This window comes from Chamaea fasciata, unplaced genomic scaffold, assembly GCF_029207755.1.
Source record: "Chamaea fasciata isolate MVZ Bird 193981 ecotype frontalis unplaced genomic scaffold, bChaFas1.0.hap1 SCAF_2, whole genome shotgun sequence".
NCBI classification, from domain to species: domain Eukaryota; kingdom Metazoa; phylum Chordata; class Aves; order Passeriformes; family Sylviidae; genus Chamaea; species Chamaea fasciata.
In genome coordinates this window covers 28,100,516-28,125,018 of record NW_027094087.1, presented here as the reverse complement: position 1 = coordinate 28,125,018, position 24,503 = coordinate 28,100,516, and the positions used below count along the sequence as shown (strand labels likewise).

The following is a 24,503-nucleotide window of genomic DNA, read 5'->3' as shown; positions in this document are numbered from 1 at the left end:
AAATAATCTGGAAAAACTGGATTGCTGCAAGTGCTAACGGCACTTGGAAGCAGGTTTTTTTTTTTTTTCAAAATACATTGAAAACTAAGAAATAGCAGTGAGAGCCTAGGCTCTTACTGGGTGGATATAGGTAAAACTGTTGATAGCGAAGACTTTTAATGGAGGCTTCTTGATACAGAAAAGTTGGTTCTTTGCATACAGGAAGAAACATTTATGTTTGCACACTACAGGAGGACAGTAAAAAACTTATTTATCTTTCTGCAAACTAAGGAAAGTTTTAACAGCATCTAGTAAGCATAAGTATTTTCAGATCAGTAGCCAAGCAAACTTGCATCTCAGAGTCATTTAAAAAATTGACTGAAGAGGCACCTGGCCAATGGAGTTAAGTATTTAAAAATCCTGGTGTAGTAGAGAAATCCCAAGATCTTGGAAAAACCTGTGCCAGTGTCCAGAGAGAGAAAGCAAGATGACACCTGACTGTTAGATGGTCCTGAAGTAATAATCATAGGTAAGAGAGTGTGAAGTTATTACAAGTTAGCTAACAGATGCTCCAACAATTAATATAATTTTTGTAATTTAGTATTAAAAAAAGAAAGTTGTGAGAAACAAACCTGATTTCATTCTTTGACAAAATAATGTATTTGGTTGATGAAAGCACTGGTGCAAACAAATCAAGAAAGCTGTAAATTCTGAAGAAAAAAGAATAGCATCTATATACATCACAATTTGCATTACATGGATTAATTAGCAGCTAACAGGCAAAACTTAATTGTCCAAAAAGAAGCACCAATCACTGCTGAAAATGTGTGTCTCTCTGCAAGAACTGTGCTGTTTAATAATTGCACCAGGAGATACAACTGTAAAAAACACTGTTGATAAAATTTGCAAATGTCAAGGTCAGCAGCTAAAAGAGAGGGAGTCCTTCAGATGAGCGCGAGTCACCTGGCCAGGTGAACATCCTCAGCCAAGACAGGATGCTCAGTGGTGGTAGTGGAGTCTCTTCAGGTCCTGGACCACCATGCTGCCTCAATGCTGTTGATCCTTGAATCCCTCTGAATTGTCTGACCTGTGAGAACACCTAAGTGTGACCAGGGGCAGAGTGTAACTGCTGGTGGAAGCAATGTTTGCTTACATCCTTTCCACTTCACCTTTGATGCTGCTGCTGTGGCTCAGGACTCACGGAAGCTTTGTGGACAGCCTGCGGGAGTCGGACACCCCCGGACAACCCCAGGTGGGTGTGTGACTGCTGGCTCCTGTGCAGACAGCGAGGAAGGACAAGCTGCCAAGAGCAGGAGCCTCACTGGCAGCCACTGGAGGAGTCACCTGTGACTGACAATGCGGCGTTGAAAGCCCAGCAAAGCCTGAAGCTGCAGCACCCACCCACTGAGCAGCCGCCCACACGGCTCTTTATTATCCTGAAAGCCTGGAGAGGGGCCAGAGCAAAATGACAGGAGCAATTAGGAAGGTCAGACAATGCCTGATAGGGGACGCTCTGAGCCATTACTCTGGTCTGGCTAAACCAGAATCTCCCAGTCACACCACAGAAAGTACAGAGTACTGGTGGCACCGTCACCTGCACAGAAAGGCATGGTGAGAAACAACCACTGCAAGGTATATTTAGGCAGGTTCAGAGCAGAATAAAACACCACACCCTCAACAGTGAGGATGACTGCCCTAGGTATCAGTCAATAAAAGGGGTAGACTATCTTTCAAGGTATTCAAATAAAGGTTGGGTTAGTTTTTTCAAGCTGTCCTTTCATAATAATTTTTTTTAAAAAATAAAATTAATTACATCAGTGAAAAGAGACACTGGGTAAAATTCCAAGGCCTGTGTTCCACTGGAAATGAGAGCTTGCAGTTTGTCTGCCTTTTTGGGTCATAAACTGACTTGGAAGAAAGGAAAAATAATGGAGATACGGAAGAAATGCATTTGGAGTGGCTGTGTTCCTCATAAGGAGAAATATACCATGGCATTTGATTTTGACTACCTGCTCTCTGATATTCCCCACTGTGCAATGTGCAATTACTGTGTCCCTGAAGGTCTCAAGCTGGATTTAAACCACAAAAACAAGTGAAGCAGATACTCTGAAGCAGAAAAAAGTAATACTCACTGATAAACAAGGTCACCTTGTGCTGAAGAGCGATATTCATTCCATTTTAAATATAAAACACTTATTACAGAAAATGTCACTGAGACTAAGAGTGCATCAAATATAAACTTGATTGCATTAAGAAGACAGGGATAAATAATATTAGTCATTCTGCTTCTCTGGGGGACAGCCATGCTGCCGTCCAAGGTCAAATGTGCCATGGCCAAGTGCCACATGGCATCACTGCCTGGCCACGTGGATCGAGGAGCAGGAATCTGGTCATCATCTGAGTAGCTTCTGGGCACCCCAGCCCATTGTAAGGCACACTGTGTCAGTGCAAATAAATATTATATTTAGGTGTTTAAAACTAACTCTTTAGGATAATTGTTGGATAAAAGAGACAAAATTTTATACATGTTTTGTCAGCCTGCAAAACAAAAGATTAAGTTCTTTGCACGTGAGCCAACAAAGATTACTTGGAGGCTGTGGCTGCATTGTTTTGTGGATATGGACAAGCCCAAACGTCTAAGGTGGTATTAAAAGACCAGATATTTTTCAAAGAATAAAGCAAAGCTCAAGAATATTTTTTTCCCCATGGGTTCCACTTGTTTGAATATGCCTCTGCTCATTCAATTTAAGTTAGCAAAACAGATTCGGCAGTTCAACTACATTGGTTTTAAAGCACTTTGTGAACAGAGCTGAAGCTCAGCTGCCTCCAAGAAAGCATACAGTGACCAGAGATAAAGCATTTAAATAAACTGTGTTTCCTTCAACCTCACATTGTATCACAATCACACATTCTGCAGTGCTTCCAAAACAACTGTGGGCATTGTTTCTCCAGCACAGATACAGCAGCACAGGCACCGTGTTCAGCCAAAGCCCTTTTCTGGAACATGGCAGACACAAGAACAGGAGAGGCCACTCCCAACCCTCCAGGTCAGTGTGCCAGCCCCCACGAGCCATGCACCTGCCACCTCTGTGACACTGGAATTCAGTGTGAGTGCACCACAGGAAAGACACGGCTTACCAAGGATTGCTTTTTAAGCCGTGGAGATGTCACTCTAGAAACATGTGAGAACACTGGATGGAGCTCTGAGCAACCTGGTCTAGTGAAAGGTGTCCCTGCCCAATGGGTTACAGCTAGATGATATTTAAGGTCAGTGACAACTCAAACCATTCTTTGACTTTATGGCATCTCTGAAAATGCCAGAAGCCTTGAGAGTTGTGCTCACCCTCACATGTAATTGCCAAGTTCATCACAGATCAGACTGCAAAGAACCCTTTACTGGGTCTGAAGGGTTACAGGGATGTAACTCCCTGAAGAGTACAAAATGCTGACCAAAGACACGTCCTCACTAGTGCTGCTTGTTTGCTTCTCCTAGTGACACCAACGTTCTGCATTGAACACTTTCTCTGACGTGTCCTTCACCTGACTTCAGTAACATGAGCAGTGATAAGCTGCAGTGGACAATAAAGTGCCTGTAACATTCCATATCCTCTGCCTCTCAAAAAGCCCACAAACAAACAGAAACCACAAACACACGCACACACAAAGAACAAAAGGAGAAAGAAGAAAAGGGGAAAGGATTGGTCTTTTCTCAAGGCCTCCAGCTCTATTACAACCACCCCTAAATTGTGTCCCAGACAAAACATGGGACACATGCTTCCCTCCAGAGCATGATGTGTATGTAACATTAAGTCAGTCCAGCTCCCACCCACTGCAAAAATATGCTCCTCCTTCCAGGTCAATTGAAAATTCCAGAATTCCACTTCTCTCAGGACACCCAGGTGAGTTCCCATGCATTTCCTTCAATGACTGATGAGCAGAAAAAAAATGGCAGATATTCTCTTCAGATGAAAAATTAACAGAGAAGTTCAAAAAGCCCATCTGGAGTGGAAAGGGTTGATTTCAGGCTCCAGGACCAGCAGCAGTTGGCAGCAGCCCCTGGTGAGGAGAGACAACAGAGAAGCGAGGACCATCCCTACCCATGTCCCCAGGTACGTCGCAGCATTGGGAGCTCCTTTTCCTCAATCAGGAAAGGAGAAAGGAGAGGATCAGCACCAGCAGTGAAGCTGTTTGTGACACAAACACACCCCTCTGTCACTGCTGCTGTCCCCTTCACCAGGAGCTGTGTCAAAGCACCTGGACCACCACATCCCTTATGTCCTGCAGCAAGGGCCACCCACTCCACAAGTCCTGGCTGGCTCCAGTACCACAGGCAGCATCCATCTAAGCATGCATCCAAACCTTCAGGAGGGGGACCAGAGCACACATACTGTCAGATGAGCAGAGGACAGTATGGATATCCCGCGAGAGACACCACATGGAGTGGTGTGCCAGGCTGCTTCAGACCCTCTTAGTCTCTAGTTGTGCTAATCTCTCATCTTTTTATGCATATTCTCTCCATCTGAAGCCCAAACAAGTCCCAGAAGCTCTTCCACCACCTGCCCCTGGCCAAACTGGGGCATGACATTCAGCCCTTTCCCCTCCTCAGGTACCACACCTGGGGCAGACACAGGGTTACACACTGCTCAGAGCAGTTTCAGCTGTTTTACTCAGGAGATCCTTTAAGACTCTTGGACAAATGCCATTGCTCCTAGCAAGTTGTTACTGTTTGCTTTGTCAGTGTGTTGAACAGACTTTTCTGCAGCTACTTCAGTTTCAGACATGTTCACTGGCAAACCCCACCCTGCTTAAGCATGGGCTCTGCCACCCTGATCTCATCGCTCAATGCTTCACACAGTCTGCAGAGGTGTCTGTGATGGCCTTATCTCTGCTCTGTGCAGTCCCTGCACAGCCTGATCACTGTTGTGTCCTTCAGAACATCTGGCAGGTGCCTGCTGCGTTTCAAGAGAGATCTGATCGTTTTGATTCCTTTTGCTAGCTGTTCCTTATTTGGCCTGACTTGCAGCCTTTCTATATGCAACATTATAAAGTTTCTCTAATTTTCCAGTTGTAGACAGCTCCAGATGCTTTTTGGAACCTCCCTTACCCCACTGGACACTTGTTTCTGTAGCCCACAAGAAAGGTGTTCATGCCATTTTTCAGCCGAAGAGCATGCCCAGTAACTAAGGATGGCAAAGTGCGACAGGAGTGAATTCAGGTGATGAAAATGTGAAAGAGTTTTGGACACACAGCAGAAAACAGTTGTGGCAGGTGATGTTATAGGCCCTCAGTGCTAGGCACTGGAATGTCACAGAGAGAGGGTGAAAGAGGGGTAAGGGGGAAGAGCAACACCGTCCCAGCAGGTACAGTGATGTAGTGACAAAAGGAGGCAAAAGGGGTTAGGGATGAATGAAGGGTAGTGGCAGAGGGTTGTATGGGGTGGTAACACTGATATGGTTTCCACCATATCCAGGTGCAGCTTGCAGAGAAGGAGGGCACAATTTTCTTCTCTTTTTGAGTTCATTCATATTGTTCTTTCCATTCAGCTCCCCCTCCTTTCCTTGTTTCCAACCCTACTTTTCAGTATTTTCTTTTCCCTCTTTTTAAAACAGTTCTGAAGTCCTGTGTTTGTTTAGTATTGATTTCTTTAAACATTGCTGGTTTTCCCTTCTTTTATATAACTGTACATACCTAAACAATCCTCACAGACCTGTCCTCCCATGAAATACCATCAACATCTTATTAAGTCCTTAGCATGAAAGATCAATTGCCTCAGCTGATAAAAATGCACATCCTCATACCAGGAGCAAAAACTTGAAGATTCTTTACTGGCAGGGGGATATGAAAGACAAAAGGCTCGAGACCCCTTGAAGTGGACCATTTTTCAAGGTACAAAGGAAGATTTTTTCTGTAAAAAAACAGGCTATGTGTCTCACTTGTTGAAAACCCCTTCCTACCCCAAAATCCACCCAGGAATACAAACCTCTTGGTACATGAGATGTATCTGAAGCAGCTGAAATCTTGATATAAAGTTAAAAGAAGTAATTACAGAATGGGACAGTGACTATAATGAAGAAATCTCACTCTTCTCAGTATCGCTAGAAGTAGTCACTTGGCTTGACTAAGATTCATGTTTTGTTGGCCAACCTCTTCTGCTTAAAAGAAAGGATGAAACTAAAAAAAAATTAATATATGAATCCAGATATTCTGAGTCCTACAGAGGACAAACCTCAGATTACTTCATTCTAAAAACCAAGACAACACCAAAGAGTATCTTGTTACCTAATGCTTCACTTGGATTTATCAGGCTACACCTTGAACAAAATTTAGGTTCTTTGCCTCCTGGACCATTCCAGAGCTTTCAGACCATTTCCAGACTATTGCGTCACTGCCAGCCTGAGATCTTGTGAGGGAAGACATAAAACTTCTCAGGCAGAAGAATGAATTGAACGTATTGGAACAAATAAAAGGGAGGCTGGAAAGTGGGGGTGATGCCTTCTGCTCCTCCTTTTGAGAAGGGTGTGGTGGGAGGTGTCCCCTTGGGCCATTTGGCTATGAAATCTGGCCTTGCCCATAAAAGGGTTGGGATTTATAGATTAACTTCTCTTCTTAAGGGCTCGATTACATTTCAATTCCCTTTTCAAGGTTATGGGTTTTGGCTTGTATTCCAGAGGAGGTGAGATCACCATCAGCAGAGCCGAGAAGCAGAAGCAACATGAAACCACTGGGGTGGGAGTGCCTGGGGGGGCATTTGGAGGATCACATGAGGCAGTGTCAAAAATCAAGCTAAACACAAGCAAGGCTGTCCTGTCACCAGGTGTGGTAAAGCTGCAGGCAGGCAGCACGGAGCACCTGCATCCACCGAGCTGTGCCGAGGCGGGTGCTGCCCTGGGCCCGCAGGGGACCAGCCCCAGCCCTGTCATTCCTGTTGGCTGGGGAGCAGCAGCTGCCGGATGAAAAACTGGTCTGAGGTGGCTGCTTCTGCCTCCGATTTCCAAGGAACAGGCAGGAGAGATCAGGAAAGGGGTGGGGACAGAGAGCCAGGGAGTCAGGTGGCTGTGATAATGGTTATATTGTTAGGGCTGGAATGAGGAAATTGAAGATTTCACCTGGGGAGAGCAGGGGAGGGTGGGGGGACGTCAAAGAGACTCCATCTTGATTGCCCACTTATTAATTGCCCCTCAGGACAAAGCAGATGTAGAACCAGTCCAATAAGTTTGCTGGCTGATGTTCCAGCCTGGACTGTCCACCCAGCTTCCAGATGTGTGTTAGTTTAGCTGTGCCAATGGGTGGGAATTTTTCATCTGGCTATTTCCACACTTGGTCCCATAGCAGCAGGAATGGGATCAGTGTCTGTGGAGCTGTGGATCTGGCTGAGTGATGGTCCATGAGGGAATCTGCAGCAGAGGTAGAGCTTGGTGACTCTGATTCTCTGGCGCAGGACACCCGGTCACAAGTAATGGAGATGGCAGCTGGCTCGGACACAAAGTAGTGTGGCTAAAGGGTCTGGGTCACTGGGCTTCTTCAGCACCTTGTCTGACACACCACTGCCAGGAAGCAATATCCCTTATCCTGAAATATAGATGACAGATGGCAGTCAGCTCCATTTTTCAGAAGTTAATTCAGGTTTGCCAGATGAGTCTTCTGGTGTCCACACACCTTGACTTCGTTCTCCTAGGAGGAGAGACTAGGTTCTCTCCACCCAGTCTCCAGCAGGACTTTCTCAGTCCTACAAGATTTTACTTTCATGACTCTAACCAGTAGTCTCCCATTTTTCATGTGAATAATACACACAGCTTCAATTTTCCCCCAGGGCACCCTTTTGCTTCACCAGAGTGGTTCTCTGCAGCCACTCTGCTCCTACAAGGTACAAATGAAGACATGCATTGAAAATCAGTCTCCTGGGGACACAAAGGAGTGGAAGTGTGTACATGGACAGGCTCTTGCTGCTGTGGTTATTTGGGACAGGCACCACTGCTGCCCGGCAAGTTACATCAGTAGCAAGGCAGAAGGCATTCAACAGCCCAGTAGATTGGTTTGCAAATCCCTGATGGCTTTTTAATAATGACCCTCTTTGGCGATCACCACCTTTGCCTCAAGGGAGTCCCTGCACCCGGGGGAAACACCTCCCTGCTGAAGACAGAAGCCATTAAATGTGCAGCCTCACATCCACCCATCTCTGCCACCTACTGTGCTGGGGCTTACAGCAACACCTATGATGCTATTCCTTGACTGTTCAGGTCACTAGTTTTAATGCAGAAAAATATAAGCAGCTGCAGGTGATCCAGGAATAATCCCAAAATAATCACTGGCTGTTGCTTTGTAGCAGAAGGAAAGTACAATTGCATTTACAGATATATAAAAGAATTAAATAATCAAAGTTCTTACAAGTAGTTCAAAAACGTGTATAATTTGTTACACTTGGAATCCATACCAGACAGGGAGAGATTTCTCTTTGTTTTTTTGGTTGTTTTTGTTTGTTTGTTTGTTTGTTTTGGTTTTGGTTTTTCCCCCCCATGACAGTAGGGACAGTAGCAGTGTGTAGAAAAGAAGTTTGTTCTATTTTAAAATGTTGTGTGTACTACAGATCATTATCAAATTCCTACCTGGGCAGATAATCGACGTGGCTGGTAAGGGAACATTTCAAATTTGATGCCATAAGGAGTGATTCATGTTTACTCAAAGGTTGTTCAGTAGCAATAAAAAGCAATCGTGCATTCAGAGCTTGTGAAGATGTGATATACAGAAGCACTGCCCAGAACAACAGGGCGCTTCCCATTTCACAAGAGAAGGAACTAGTGACAAAGATCTTCTCACCATAAAGCTCCTTGGATTTAAAATGTTGTTAGAGGTGGAGTAAAAATGATGAACCAAAACTTCCAAAGAGGATTTGTAGTGCCTGATGGAAGATCTTCCACTCTCTTGCAAGACTTGGGATTTCAGAAGACAAATTATCCCATAATTGCTGAGCCTGAATGGCAGTGAGGGTAATAACCATGAGTGTCAAAACTAGTTCCATCAGGTGTGACTCACCTTGATAGGTCAATACCTCTGGATGGAAATATCCAGAAAGCTGTGGATGGGCAAAATGCTCAGAAGACTCTTGTGTGAGGAAAGCTTGAGAGAGGAGTGAACATAATCACCTAAATGATCAACGGGAGTTGCTTTTGCAAACTGCACCAATAACTCCTTACCACTGTCTTCTGTTACAGTGCAGTAACAGAAGGAAGCCTGAGGAAAATGGTACCATTTGTTACTGACAATCTGGGTCAGAAAATGGTCACTTCAGTGATCTACTTCACGTACACACTAGGAAAAAAAAAATAACAAACCAGCATAAAAACTGGGAAAATGTAAGTAATAATTTAAAAAATTCAACCCTAAAGAGTTAGCAAATTCTGATCTTCTTCTGATGGAGATTGAGACTGGCAACTGAGCTGGCAACAGGAGATTTGTTGTTCGCATTGTCTCTAAAGTATTTGAAGAATCAAGTGGTAATTGTGTTTGTAGCAATGTTAAAGAGAATTTTTTTGGTTCCTTTGTGCATTGGCAGCTGCTCTGCAGCACACCTGTGTGACCACAGGGACATAAGCACTTTTACAGAGCCACGGCCAAAGGTGATATTCGCATGACTGAAGCAACTGGAAGTCACCTCAGGGCTGATCCATGCTCCAAGGTGTGCCACGGCAGCAGATAACGCACACCAGCCCAAGCAGCACACTGGGGGGAGAAAGAGGGAAAGGGGAATTGCTCAGAGCACAGCTGTCACGGCCACTGGAAAAGGTCAAAGGGCTAGTAAATGGCTTTTTAATTCTTAAAAAAAACCCCAAACAACATATGGATGAAGTCTTCTGAAAAATAAATTTAGATGTGTATGTGTATAGAGAGATACACAGATACATGTGTATTATCATTATCTGCTATTCTTGTCCAAACTTGGTCAAAGGCCAAAAGTTCTCCCAAACAACATGGTGATGAAAATGGTCAGCTATGACAAAATGGCTTCAGACTGTCATTTGGATACAGCAAATCAGTCCAGATGTTTGAGGTTTTAAATATTCCTCAAGTCAAAAGAAAACAAAAAATGTAAGTTACCTTTGTCTCACACCAACAAAGAGGACCATGTTTGTGAAGTTGTCCTGGGTGACAGAAGTCATTTGCAAAGATCAATTGAAGACAATTTAAAGTCCTTTTACATACTGTGGAAATCAGAGAATGCTGATTTCCACAGTAAATACAGCAAATTTGGCTGTAGTTGCTTAGTGCATGCTGTTAACTTAAATGAGTTTAAAAGGGGCATTTTCAGGGGCAAAATAACTTTTGTCACTTCAGTAAGAGTCACGATTCCAGTAAGAAAGAGGTGGTACTGGAGGATTAGTCCATTAGTGTAACAGCAATTTCAGGAAATTGTGACAATGTAAGTCACACAAGTTTCTATCTGTGAAGAGACTGGATTAGAGCTCCGTAGGTTCCACTGGTAATTGTAAGCACCAATGCTGCATAATTCCCAGTCTCCAGGTTTATCTGAGTGCATGAAACTTGCAAGTGGCACAAGTCAGAAGAGTCCACATTCCTCCACCAAATGACATTTCTGACTGGCACTGCCCAAGGTGGGGTATGGAGCTGCACAGACTGTCAGCCAAACCCAGGATACTCCTAATCATGGAATGGCTTGGGTTGGAAGGGACTTTAAAGGTCATCCAGTTCCAACCCCCCTTGCCATGGACAGTGACACCTTCCACAAGATCAGGTTGCTCAAAGCCCCGTCCAACCTGGCCTTGAAGACTTCCAGGGATGTGACAGACACAGTTTCTCTGGGTAACTGTGGCACTGTTCCAGCGCCTCACCAATCTCACAGTGAAAAATTTCTCCCTAACATCTAATCTAAACCTACCCTCTTTCAGTTTGAAGCCATTTCACTTTTTTCTATCACTACATGTCCTGATGAACAGTCCCTTCCCAGGTCTCCTGTAGCCCTGTTAGATACTGGAAGGCTGCAATAAGGTTTCCCTGTGGGCCTCTCTTCTCCCAGCCAAACAACCCCAACTCTCTTCTCACAGCCTACCTTCACAGGAGAGATGCTCCACCCTCTGATCATCTTTGTGGCCTCCTCTGGACTCTATCCAAAAGGACCATGTCCCTCCTGAGTTGAGGGCCCCAGAAGTGGACGCAGTAATACTCTGAGGAAGCTGTGTTTTAATAAGCATTTGATACAATATTAGTCCATTCACCTCATGTCACCTACTTTTTGCAACTCTCACTTGTGATGAAAGTTCAAAAATAATTTACTGGAGATGCCATTAAGTTTAGAACTGCAGGGGAAATGATGCTTCTGCTTTGCATTGCTCTTTGTCAGGGGACGGAGCTAGCGGAACGCTCCAAGCTGTGGCCATAGGTTTGTAACAAGCACCTGTCACAAGGCTGCTCTGGCACGCTGACACTTAGCTGCTGGCCTCAAAAGTGTACTGCTTGCCATTTTCAAGCACGGGATTTTGCAATATGAAGAGGTGAAAGTGTGTCTGAGTATTTTGAGTCACTAACCAAACCACAGCTAACTCAATAAGGATCAAAATTCAGTAACCAAAGACTCTGAACAAGGACTTATCTGAAGGAGGTAACCAGAAAGGGAAGAAATAAGTGAAAACTTCAGAGAGAGCTAGTTTGAAAGAAAATCATTGGGAGTAAAGATGGGCAAAGGAGTTTCACGGCTATAATGACGGGAGAGTGCTTGGGACTTTGGGTCACATTTTGCTAAGGCTGTTCATTTCCGTGGTCCAAGGAAACACTGGGAGGCTTTGGGTAATGCCGGGAGGCCTTGATTTCCCAGGCACAGATCAGCGGAACAAGTTCCCACTCGTGGTTGGGCCAGGCAGTCATGGATACAGAAGATTTCTTTAGTTAAGGCACCAGCAAAGGCGATGCGGTGTATCACTGACTCGCCCCCAGCCTTCTCTGTCCCACCTGTCGCAGATCTCGCCCGAAACTCGCGGCTTTGCCCTTGGAAAGCAGAGTTTGGCGATGAAAGCCGGGCCCTCACCGCCGGCCGGTGGCAGCGCAATGTCCCGGGGGGACGGACCGTGGGGGTTCCCGGCCGGCCGGCGCTGCCTGCGGGACCAGCGCTGCCAACTTTCTTTCTGCATCGCCTGGGCTGGCTGGGACGCCGCGTCCCCGCCGGAGGGGGTGGGAGGAGGAGGTTCAGGCTGTTCGGCAGCCGTACCTGGCCGGGGCCGGGCTGCCCTCGGGGGGCCGGGGGGCCCCCGCTGCCCCGGGAGCGCCGTGACCCCGCCGGCAGCGCCAAGGTCACCGCCCCGACGTGTCCCCGGTCCCCCGGCCGCCACTGCCCCGCCGCCGACACTTGAGAGTTTAAAGAGGCTTTTCTTCCCCGGGAGCGGCGCCTGTGGGAAGGGGAAGGGGCAGGAGGGGGCAGGCAGGAGGGACAGGCGGGAGGGGCGGGGAGAGGCTGGCAGGGCAGGAGCCGGGCGGGGTGCTGGCTCCAACTGGAAAGGAACCGGTCCCAGCCCAGCCGGGGAGGCTGCGGGAGAGCCGGCAGCGCTGCCAAGAGCACACCGGCCCCGGCCCCGGTCCCGGCCCCGGCCCCGGCCCGAGCCGCCGCCGCCCGCCATGGGCACCGCGCTCCCCGTCAGTGCCGCGGCCCCGGCGGGGCGGGCGGGGGGCTCCTCGGGGGGAGGATCGATCCCATGTCACATGTGGGACGGGAGGACTCGGAGGGGGACCTGCAGCCTGGGTGGGGGTCAGGGAGAAGAGGGTGAAAGCAGCGGGGCTCGGGGAAGATGGTGATGCAGAGCCGGTTTGTGCAGCGGGCATGGCTTCCCGGGGCCACGGGCTTGCTGCGTGACCCACTAATTTTGCGTTTGTGCTGCAGAGTGGGTCGGTGAAGGCAGGGAAGATGCCAGAAGGGGAGAAAATGAGACAATGTAAGCAAGAAGAGGAGCAGCAGCAGAAAGAAGAGGAGCAGGAGGGTCTCATCGAATTCTACAGTTCCTACCAGGAGCTATTCCAGTTCTTCTGCAGCAACACAACCATCCACGGGGCTATCCGCCTGGTGTGCTCCAAAAAGAATAAGATGAAGACAGCCTTCTGGTCCGTTCTCTTCTTTCTCACCTTTGGCTTAATGTACTGGCAATTCGGGATCCTCTACAGGGAGTACTTCAGCTACCCTGTCAACCTGAACCTCAACCTGAACTCCGACAGGCTGACTTTCCCGGCCGTGACGCTGTGCACCCTCAATCCGTACAGGTAAGAACAGACTTGCAGAGATCTTGACTGCCTTGACTTTGATGGGTGCAGGATAAAGGCAAATCCTTCTGGTTCTCCTCGTGGTCCTCGACCGCCCACTGTTGTAGTGGTGCCGGTGGAAAGGACAATTTTCAGAGGCCTTTGCTGCTGCAGGGTACTCACAGTAAGGCATGTGAGCTTAGGCAGCTCAGCTTGGTGGTGTATTTAGCTGGCTGCAATATAAATTGCCGGAGGGCTAGAGCAGATTTACTTCTCTCCTGCAAGATAGCCTCCAGCAAGGGGTTGGATTTACAGCTGGTGGCAGGAATACCTGGAATCACCCCAGCAAGGGATTTGCTGCATGTCTTACTCGGAGCTGTTTGTGTGCATCCAGCCCTAAAACTGCTGGTCTTCTCTCCCCCTGTACAGATACAGCGCCATCCGAAAGCAGCTGGATAAGCTGGACCAAATCACCCAGCAGACACTGCTGGACCTCTATGACTACAACATGTCTCTGCCACAAAGAGACTGGTCCTCATCGTCCACACAAAGGCGTAGCTCGAGAAGCCTGCTCCATCATGTCCAGCGCCATCCTTTGCGGAGGCAGAAGCGGGATAACTTAGTGAACCTGCCAGAGAACAGTCCCTCAGTGGACAAGAATGACTGGAAAATTGGCTTTGTTCTGGTGAGATCCCTAGATACCCCGTGCCCTACCCACTCCAGTCTCTGCCTGTCTACTTTAGTCTTGTTAGTCTTCCCCTTCCCTTGGCCATGCCTTTCCTTACGTAGAAGTCTGATTAATCTCCACTGGCTTTTGCTAATGACAGATAAAGGCAGAGGTGAATCCTTTGCTCCATATGATCTTGTTCCCCAAATTCTGTCCATGTTTATGCAGGCCCCAGGGGACATGTCCATGTCAGTGTACATCCCTTCCCAAGAGCAGGAAAACCATGTCCTTCCTGAGGGTACATCAGCCTTGCAGTTGCTTTTGAGAGCAGTTTATCAGCATCAGCTGCTGCATTGCCCAATAATAGCACAGGAGAAAGTATTTGATGGTCCTAGGCCACCTGAAATGGGATCATGGTCACAATTGCTCCTAGGTAGCAGCTTCCTCGCCCTAGGGTATCTGTGTTTGCATTTAAAAAGGCACTGAAGGACTGAAGCTAATCGCTCAGCAGTTAACTGGAGTTCCCACAGGATCACAAAAGCTTTTCTGGACACACCCTGAAGGAAGGGCTCCCCAAGAATTTAAAGCTCCTGGTTTTATACCAGGTAGAATTTATGTGCAGATTACCCTGTACACCCTGCCACGTCCTCGGTTTTACTCAGCCTCGCTTATTCACCTGGTGTTGCCCTTCCACCGGGGACCTGCCCTGGGCTTTTTACATATCCTGCTGATCACCTCTTGGTCACACACAGGAGTCCTGTGGAACTATTCACATCCTCGGTGCTGAGAGAGCACAGCTTATCCATGGGCAGCAGAGCCTTGTCTCCTGAACAAGAAGACTTCTCTGACATGGCTTTTCTCCTTCTTAACAGTGCAATGAAAACAACGACTGTTTCCATCAGGCGTATTCCTCGGGAGTGGATGCCGTGAGGGAATGGTACAGCTTTCACTACATCAATATCCTGGCCCAGGTGCCTGATGCAAAAGACCTGGATGAGTCTGACTTTGAGAATTTCATCTATGCGTGCCGCTTCAATGAGGCAACATGTGACAAGGCGTAAGTAGTAGGGGAAACACTCCTGAAAACACTTATTGTGTGCTGGGGTTCGAGGGGAATCAAGGAACCCACTTTAGAGAACCTCTTTTTCGAGGTCGGGTCATTCCTTGTTCAGTTCCCATTTGAAAGATCAGATGATCTTTCTTGAGTCTTTCCCGTGGGTTTTGCATATCAGGGCCACAGGTTCTGTGACCTGGAACTATGAACCTCGAAGGATGATTTTGCCTTTCTCTGGGTTTCACACAAATGAAATAATTATATAGGTACAAATACCAGAGTGGGCACAGATGTACAGCACAGAAGTATTTTTATTCTACCCTCCACAGTGGTGAAGTGATCCATATCAGCCCACATAAAGGAAGAAGAGAAGAGAGAGTTGATACAAAAAATCATTAAAAACATATCCCACTTTTTCCCTGCCATTATTGGTCAAAAAGGCCCAAGGAAGTAATGGAATGAAAACCATCTGCAAGGGAGGAAAAGGGGTAGGAAAAGCTAAGAGTTTCCTCAGTATTAAGAAGATAATACAGTAATTGCTAGCACTGCTAAAACCTCTTTGGGCTCTGAAAAGCAGCATGAAAAACCTTGTGTAAAAACCTGTCCAGCTCCAAGACATTTTTTACAGCCCATTTTAATTGCTTTTCCCTGTTCCTGTGAGTTTACATAACAAATACTGCCCATCTGCTCCAAGCCCCTCTCCCTGCTGATGGAAAACAGAGTTGATCCTTTCAGAAAGCCCTTCCCCTTGGTTTCACAGCCCTTCTCACTCATCCGAATGTTCCTGTTCCCCTCTCAGGAACTATACCCACTTCCACCATCCCTTGTATGGGAACTGCTATACCTTTAATGACAACAGCAGCAGCCTGTGGACATCCTCGCTCCCTGGGATCAATAATGGTGGGTGAGAGGCACTCTTTGGTGAGTAAGAACAGCTTAGCTCTGTTTTCCCTAGAAGTTAAAGGCATCCTGCTGTGCTTAGTACTGGTGGGGGCAGATTGCAGCCTTGCTCTGTCTCTACCCAAGCTGTTTTCACCCACCTGGAGACAGCTATCTCATGGACATGGCTGTCCCTCACCACTGCCCACTGAACTCTCTCTCCCTCATCAGTGCCTGATCCTCATGCTCTTTGCTTCCTCTGGACTTGTGCTGGCCCTTCCTGAAGTCCTCTGCTGAGCCATAGTGCTTGTGCTCCTGGTGTTTACCTTCTCCTTCCCCATTTTCCTCTTTGAAGAAACTGACCTCTTTGTGTTCCTAAACCCCCTGAAACCTCTCCAGACCAAATTGTCAGGCCTTTCTTCCCTCTGGCTCCAAGTTTCTCCATGAGAGTTTCTCTCTCAATACCCAATTCTGTTTTTTCTAAGCCACAGTGATGAAATCCAGTTTTCTCTGGCCTCTTCTGGACCCTCCAGCTTTTTCTCTGGCCTCCCTCCAGCCACCCTCTATTGCTGCCAAGCTCTGGTGCAGCCCTGGTTGATGTCTGTCTTTTCCTTTATCTCTTCCAGCCTCCCTTCCAACCATTCTGATCTCCCTTCTCTGCTGCACCACAGCTGGCCATGACCTCCCTCGCTCTCTGATACTCCCTCAGGTCTCTCTCTGGTGGTGCGCACCGAGCAGAATGATTTTATCCCTCTGCTGTCCACGGTGACAGGAGCCAGGGTCATGGTCCATGATCAGAATGAGCCAGCCTTCATGGATGATGGGGGTTTCAATGTTCGTCCTGGCATCGAGACCTCCATCAGCATGAGAAAGGTGAGCAAGCAGAAGGCCTGGGAGCTGTGGATGGGAGGTTTAACTTGGGGGACCTATAGTGTGTGTTTAAGGGAGGGGACTAATCACAGGGAGTGAAGGGAGAGGAAGAAGAACAGTTTGCTGGAGTAGATGAGAAGCATTTGGCTACAGTTTATTTACAGTGAACAATGAAATGGAGGCAAGCAGGGGGAGCTGGCATCCTTTGAATAGAGGAAAGCAGAGAGAACAGACACTGATGGATGAGCAGTGTGTGGCATGGGAGTGGGAGGAGGACAGCAAAGTGGAGTTGTTCTGTGCAGTCAGAGTTTGCTGTTGCAGGAGATGACCGTGCGCCTTGGGGGCAGTTACAGCGATTGCACTGAGGATGGCAGTGACGTGCCAGTGCAAAACCTGTACTCTTCCCGCTACACCGAGCAGGTAACTCACCCTCGCCCCTCCTGGGCAACCTTGTTTCTCCACTTTCCTGACATGCTTCAGCCCCCTAACGGCCATGCCTTTCCTTGGGCTCTGTTAACATTGTGATGTGATACAGGCAGCAGTGGGTTTGGTTCCCTTGATCAGCCTTTTCCACCTTATGTGCCTCCCAGGTCTGCATTCGCTCCTGCTTTCAGCTCAACATGGTAGAACGCTGTGGCTGTGCATATTACTTCTATCCCTTGCCCGACGGAGCAGAGTACTGTGACTACACGAAGCACAAAGCCTGGGGTAAGTGGACAGCAGGGACAGTAGAGCTCATGCCCACCTGAACCTGTTGGGTCAGCCCATGTCCCAGCACGTCTCATTGTCTTCAATGAGCTTCCTGGTGTGAGACATCCAAAAGACAGTCTTGCCTTGGATGATCAGCCCCTTGCGGAAGGAAACCTCTTCTGGGTTCCCCTCGCTGTCACTCACCACCTTTTGTCTAAAGATACTGTGAGCTTACCTGGATTTACTTTCTTTGCTGTTCAGGTTACTGCTATTACAAACTCCTGGCTGAATTCAAAGCTGACGTGCTGGGCTGTTTCCACAAGTGTCGGAAACCTTGCAAGTAAGTTGATCATCATTCAGGCAGGAAGATTGGAAAGTATTCCTGGAAGTGTTGGGAAGTATTCACTGACTGGGCAAAAGCTCAAGTCAATAGCTGAGCCCCAACCTGAAATGATACTGCTCCATCAGGAAGTGAAAATGGCTGATGAGAGTCAGGGTTGGCTTAGGGGTGAGCTCCCCAGGACTGTGCATTCCCACACAATGGTGGGAAGTGGGCGGAACTTCAGCACGGGAGGCAATCTCCAGGTGTGCCTGGGGATGGCAAGACCTGGCCCTGTGGCTCCTACAGCTTCAGCAGCTAACACAGCCTCCTCTTGCCTTGCAGAATGACAGAATACCAGCTGTCAGCTGGATACTCCCGCTGGCCTTCGGCTGTCTCAGAGGTAAGGAGAGGGCATCCTGATTCCCCAGCACTGCTCCCACCTCCCATTTCGTCCTTTCTCAGCTGGTGCTAAACCTGCAGGAGGTGACTGCGAGCATGTAACACAATTTATTGCACTTTCATTTCAGGACTGGGTTTTCTACATGCTTTCACAACAGAACAAATACAATATCACATCCAAGAGGTGAGAGCCCCTAAACAGAGACTGTGTCCAAATGGGAAACCATCCCAGTGGAATGTGTGTGTTGGAAATGTCAGAGTTAAGATTAAATCACTGATGGGAAGAGATCAGGCATGGGACCTGTGGACAAGGGCAGTGGATTTGAGTCAGAGTAGATATATACCGAGACTTCAGCAAGGACTGGGGACCCAAGTGAATTTTGAGAGGTCAGGTGCTGATATGAAAATAGTAAGCCCCAACACAGTAAGTGCACGTGGAAGAGTGGGAAGGAGTGGTGTGCAAAAGCTTTTGCCACAAACATTGGGTTTTACAGTACAGTGTCAGAAGTGCACTGTAAGTACCAAGGATTGTATTTAGTGCAGAATGAGAAGCTGCAGAGATGGGAGAAAGCCTCTGGGTGGTATGTGTGGGAGAAGGATGGGGGGCCAAAGGGGACAGACACAATTAGGCTTGGTGAGGATATGCAGGAATTGAGGAGTTGGGGTTACTGAGCATCATCTTTCATTCACAGGAATGGAGTTGCCAAAGTGAATATCTTTTTTGAGGAGTGGAACTACAAGACCAATGGGGAGTCTCCAGCCTTCACGGTACACACTTTACTGCCATGTCTTCTCTGGTCACCCATTCCCCCCACGATGTCACTCCACTGTGGCAAGCTTTTGTTCAGCATCATTGCTGGACATTGAGTCTCTTTTCTTTGGGCAGGGTGAGGGAAACCCTCCCAGCACCACAGGGAAGAGGGAAGAGGCAGGGAGGCAAAGTCCCAGGTGAGGGCTGTCCTCACTGCTCTTTCTCCGTCTCCTGCAGGTAGTGACTCTGTTGTCCCAGCTTGGGAACCAGTGGAGTCTCTGGTTTGGATCATCTGTTCTGTCTGTGATGGAGCTTGCAGAGCTGGTTCTGGATTTCATTGCCATCACCTTTATCCTGGCCTTCCGCTGGTTCCGCTCTCGGCAGAAGCTGTCTCCACCGGGACCCCCTCCGACCAGTCAGGATAACACTGCTTTCCAAGATGAGGCACCAGCTCTCAGTGCTCCACATCGCTTCACTGTTGAGGCTGTAGTGACCACACTGCCATCCTACAACAGCCTGGAACCACGTGGGCCGAGCAGGGATGGTGAGGTGGGACACGAGTGAGGTAGCAGCTTCTTCCACACTTCAGATGCGTGGCAGCTGAAGCAAAGGCTGCACACTTGGTCTGCGGGGCCTGTGTTTCCTTCTTCCTGGGGTGCTGCACATGGACCATAGCAAAAGACTGCTCCATGGTTGGCCTGGGCTCACTGCTTTCACTTCTGTAGGTGAATTCTTCAGTCTCATAAAATACTATTGTGTGGGATCACCAGGGATGAGAATTGATCTACTGTATGTATGGGGGAGATGTCCTCTCGATTTCCTTACACTCTGTGCATGCACACACCTACATGTGCATGCATGCTTTCTTTTCCCTCCAACAAGGATACTGCCACAGGTCTGGTCTGTCATTAATTAAAGAGGTTTGGCAGGTGTGACTGGCCTCCTCTGTAGTATGACAAGGAACAGGAATGGAGTCTCAGCTGAGGTATAAATCTCTCAACAGGCTGAGCTTTGTTAAGCTTTCCCTAAACTGGTTGCTCTTTCCTCATTCTTCATGTCCAGCTCTGATCCCAAGACTGTGTCACCTACCCTCTCCCTCCCCCCGAGGAGAGGCTACTTAAAACAAGAGCCACTGGCACAATCTCAATCTGTATTACGCACAATGCTCTGGAGAAGTGCTCAAAGCTTGCTGCCACTCCCAGGTCTGGGACAAAACACCCCTGGCAAAGTAAAGGCTCCCTTTTCAAGCTGCCTTTGTGGCATTGGTAGATCTTGGGTGTCCCCCCTTTCTTGGGATACACCATACATGTGTATGTCCAGCTATTTGTTTGCCAACAGCTCTGGGACAAATGGATCTCTACATTTGCTTGACCTTCCCTGATTTCTCTCTAAGGGAAACAAAGAGAGTTTGGCAGGATTATGCACACCCTCCAAAAATCCCAAATGGTACCTCTGCTGCCATGGGATCCTGCAGGAGAGGATCGGAGCAGTACAGGTTATGCAGTGTCTGTTCTGCTCCTCCCAGCCCTTGTCTGGTCCACCCACAGAAACCTTACTGAGCCTCTCCTTCCTGAGGGAAGCACAGGAAAGTACTGCAGGTTTTAATCAAAAGTGCTTCTAAGGAAAGCCTGAGCCTATTTGATTGGACCACATGGGCAAAAATGGTCCTCTTCTCAGGAACCAACTTGGGGACCTTTGTATAAGAGAACAAGTTTCTTGCAGTGGGCTTGCCATACTCTTTTCTTACAAATACTCAGACTTCTGCTGCAATGCTGTTTGCACTGCTCTTCATGGGGTATCAAGAGAGCAAGGGTGATGTCCTTAAAAAACAGGATTATCCATTTCAGAGGACAAACAGAGATACCAGAATTTTAGCCGTTTAGGCAAAGACCTGTGGAATCCTGTAACCAGTCACACTGCAGCCACTTTTGAATTTAAAAACTAGTCAATCATAACAAAAGAAAAACTGAAGCTATTTTAAAAATTAAGGTAGATGCACTGCCCTTGGGAAGTTGGAGGAGTTTACTGCAGTATCTAAACTGTTGCCTAATTTTTCCCTTTGAGATGCTAAACACATGCTGGTTGTACTGCTCTTGGCCTTGATTACCTAAATGTACTTTTCAATTCCCAGCAGAGAGTGATTTTTTTTTCTTCTCCACATACACTCACAAATGCTATGTTCTTTATCGCACAAATATTCCTGGTTTTACAAATTTTATCCCACTGCTCAGCTGATAACTCTTGTTTGAAAATAAAGATAATGCCTCTCTGCTAGGAATAAAAGCAAGTAATTCAGGGGGTGTCCTTCAGCAAGGGTGGCAGCCCAGCAGGAGGGAGAGGCCTGCAATAAGCATTTAGAGATGTGGGAACATGTATTCCTCCTTGGAGGCCCCACTGGAAAAAAAAAAAAAATCAGAGCTTCTGCAAACATGAAAAAATCCATTTTCTGTGTCTGATTTTAAATGAAGTAAAAAAGAGTAATGACTGAAACCTCAAAACTGCCTCTGTGAAGGTACTGTCATGTTCTGTAAAAACACTGCCCAAGAGGCAGAGCTAAAAGCTAGGTTTAGTTGCTGAAAGCAACTTTGGCCACAATTAAAATACAAAAGGCAAGCAGATAGAGGAGCTAGGATGCTGCACCCAGTTTTCAGTCACAAATTCAACTGATGCCTTGAGTGTTTTCTAGCACATGAATGAGCAAAAACCTGACACTGGACACAAACCTGTTTGGTTCACAAAGCCACCTTCAAATCAAGAAAGGATAAAGAGCAGGTGCAATACCTAAAACAGTCTTTTGTATACCATAAACATATGGTGATTCATATGGTAAGCGTGATCTTTCCTCAGTAACCAAAGAGTAAGGCACGATTGTTCCCATCACAGAACCATAAATAACCTTGTAATAACCATAAAATTGATGAGACCTGCTGCATCACGCATAGTTAAGTGGGTGATTAAAGCAAGATTAATCAGAGGCATAACTACTTGAAACAGTAAGTTCTCTTCATCATAAAGAAATACAGCTGCAGAAGGGGATAATATATTCCCCGGGGGAAGCTTGAACCATATTCTATCTCTTCCATAAAAGTGTTAAAATGTGGAAAAAAAAAAAAAAACAGGCTTTGACTGATGAACTCAAAGTAATGGCACCATTCAGGATAGCTGTAAATCCAGAGTTAAAAGCCTTTACAAGTGTGAGGGAGCAGTTATACAAGTTGGTAAACAGATTAGCCCTACCTGTCCTGTGAATCAGTGCAAAAACTGCCGTCTTGGGAGAAATCAGGCGCTTGTTCCAGAAATAATCCCTGCATTTCTTGTAGGCTGGTAAGACCACAAATGAGCTCAGCAGATGTAGAGTGAGCTTAGTCTGGCTGAAAACAAGAGGGAAGGCCAGCAACGCTGGAGTAAGAGCCCCAAAAATGGGAGTGTTTCACTGAGAATGTGAAAAATTGGAGAAAAGGGAAGAAAGCATGCACGTATGGGGATCTGCAGGTCAGCAAAAGGCAAATTAAAGGTCCGAGCTGGGGTGAATTTGTAAAAGAGGAGAAAGTTGTGAGGATATAAATGCTCAGTAGTCATAGGTGTGTTAGAGGCATAGCAGAGTTATTTTGAGGACATGAAAAATGTGGGTTTTTGGACTGGGAACAGATGTCAAAACTATTGTTTTTCCATAAGAATTAAGGTAATAGTGGAAAGGCATGGAAGTACAACATAAGTGTCTAGGGAAGCTAGAAAAAAAAAAGTGAGAACCATCACTTTGGAAAATAAACAATATAATTAGAAGAACTAAACTCTGCTTGCTGGAGGGCTTAAGAGAAACTGGGCAGATTGGTCAAGGTTTGTCTGCACAGACTGAGGTCAAACCCAGACGGAATTTGAAGAAAGGGTTACCAAGCTCTTGGGACAGGTTCAATAAAATCGACAGCGTCACAGGCTACATGAAGAAATGAAAAGGGCAGTAGTGCTGCTGGTGAAAGGACACAGGGGAACCACAGAGATCAGGAACATAGCAGGGGCACGGCCACGTTCAGCCACAGTTCTTTGTATTTAACAATGTGCAATATTTAAGGGGGGTTTCTAAGCACAAGAGGAGAAAATGTCTTCAGCTTCCAAGTGCATGCTTAAGAGCAATGAACTAAAAAGAGCTTATAATCTTTATTAAATTTCTAATAAATTTATGGCAAATTTAGTTTTAAAAAATAGTACAAAAGCTCTTGGAAAAGAAGCCTCTGAGGAAAGAATATAGAAAGAAAGAGTCATTTTGTCCTCTTCAGAAATCATTTAGTGAGTCTGTGCACTGAAGGAAAGGATGTTATGGGGCTGAGCCTGGGGAGCAAGTAAGGGTGTTCTGAATAAGTGTTGCAGTCTATCTCAGGCCAAAAATAGGTCAAAGATTATCAGGAGTATGGAGGCTCAGGTATCTAAGAGACATGGCTGAGTTGCCTATCTGTAAAACCTGTATCTTTATCTGCTACATCTCTCAGAGCTATTATTTGTTTAGAGGTCAGAACAAAGATGAAACCTCCCCCTTATTATCTCTCTTTACCAAGTTAAGGCTTCCAACCCCAGTGGATATACCAGAGCAGAGACCTCTGTCACTTCCCAAGGAAGCCAGGCTCTTTAAAAAACTGTTGATGCTTCATTCCAGCTCTGGAGAAAAATCTGTCTTCCCCACCATCATTTGGTTACTCTCCAGATGAGACAACAAACCCCACCACTGATGAGAGCCTGCATCCAGCTTTGACCCACACAGAGACACTTCAGGAAAGGCCAGAGCAATGCCTCAGGCATCTAGAAATATGAAGGTTTAGGGTATATCCATTTAGGAGCAGTACAACTGAGGCTTTTCTTCCACATATGAAGACATCAGGATGAAGCAGTTGACACGGGAGCTGCATGGTGCACAGGATGGTTTGGGTTGGAAGGGACCTTAAAGATCATCTTAGCCCCAACTCCCTGCCACAGACAGGGGCACCTTCCACTAGACCAGGTTGCTCAAAGCCCCATCCAACCCAGCTGTGAACACCTCCAGAGATGGGGCACCCACAGTTTCTCTGGGCAATCTGTGCCAGTTCACAGGCACGTTCAGCATGTTCGTGTTTAAAGGCAGAGCTTGAATTTTTAATTACACATATAAAGAACTGTTCTCCCAAAGCTTTGGCCTTGCTTTTGGAGCACATTTAAAACCTCGTTTTGTCTGGAATAACAGAGTGCAGGAGCAGCAGAAACACTGATGCAGTAAAGGATGGCACCTCAGAAGAGCTTCCAGTAGAGCACGACATTTTCAATGCCTACCAGAAGATTTATGGCTAGACATGCAAGTCTTTACAAACATCCACAACATGATTCAAGAACTGGGTTCAACCCTGGGGCAATGCTCAGCAGTATGTTCAACCCCAGCTCTGTGCTCCAGAGCAGTTGCCAGTTTTGGAAAATAAGCATTCAATCCCCAGCTTTGGCTAGGGACTTGGACACTGCACCATCACAATCTAAAAATGCACCTGTCCTAAGAAAACATCTTCCCTATCCCCCTATATGAATGAGGCTGAGAACTGACAGGAACACAACACAAAACTTGGCAGGAATTGTAGCACGACTCGTTCGTTCAGGTTGTGCAGGCCTGTGGAATTTTAGACTGCACATGCTGCTTTAATCCACC

The 24,503-nt window shown here is 46.9% G+C and overlaps 1 protein-coding gene and 1 long non-coding RNA gene across 3 annotated transcripts; one reads left to right on the top strand and one right to left on the bottom strand.

Annotated features, from left to right (window-relative positions):
• The first annotated feature begins 12,469 nt into the window (after positions 1 to 12,469).
• SCNN1A (sodium channel epithelial 1 subunit alpha) lies at positions 12,470 to 21,342 on the top strand. Of its 2 annotated transcripts, none has more exons than XM_066175494.1 (13): positions 12,470 to 12,615; positions 12,860 to 13,233; positions 13,642 to 13,897; positions 14,752 to 14,936; positions 15,733 to 15,833; positions 16,522 to 16,685; positions 17,004 to 17,102; positions 17,273 to 17,390; positions 17,634 to 17,712; positions 18,037 to 18,094; positions 18,222 to 18,277; positions 18,786 to 18,861; positions 19,082 to 21,342. In XM_066175494.1, the coding sequence occupies exons 1-13, from the start codon at positions 12,598 to 12,600 to the stop codon at positions 19,406 to 19,408; spliced, it is 1,911 nt and encodes a 636-aa protein (XP_066031591.1). In that variant the 5' UTR covers positions 12,470 to 12,597; the 3' UTR covers positions 19,409 to 21,342. The 2 variants fall into 2 exon arrangements, with proteins under 2 accessions (XP_066031591.1, XP_066031592.1); XM_066175495.1 differs by lacking the exon at positions 12,470 to 12,615 and adding an exon at positions 12,690 to 12,721.
• On the bottom strand, positions 18,183 to 23,548 carry LOC136284954 (uncharacterized). Its single transcript, XR_010719330.1, has 2 exons — positions 22,082 to 23,548; positions 18,183 to 19,789 (listed from the first exon to the last, which is right to left on the bottom strand). It is a non-coding gene; the product is annotated as an uncharacterized lncRNA (long non-coding RNA).
• Positions 23,549 to 24,503: the final 955 nt, after the last annotated feature.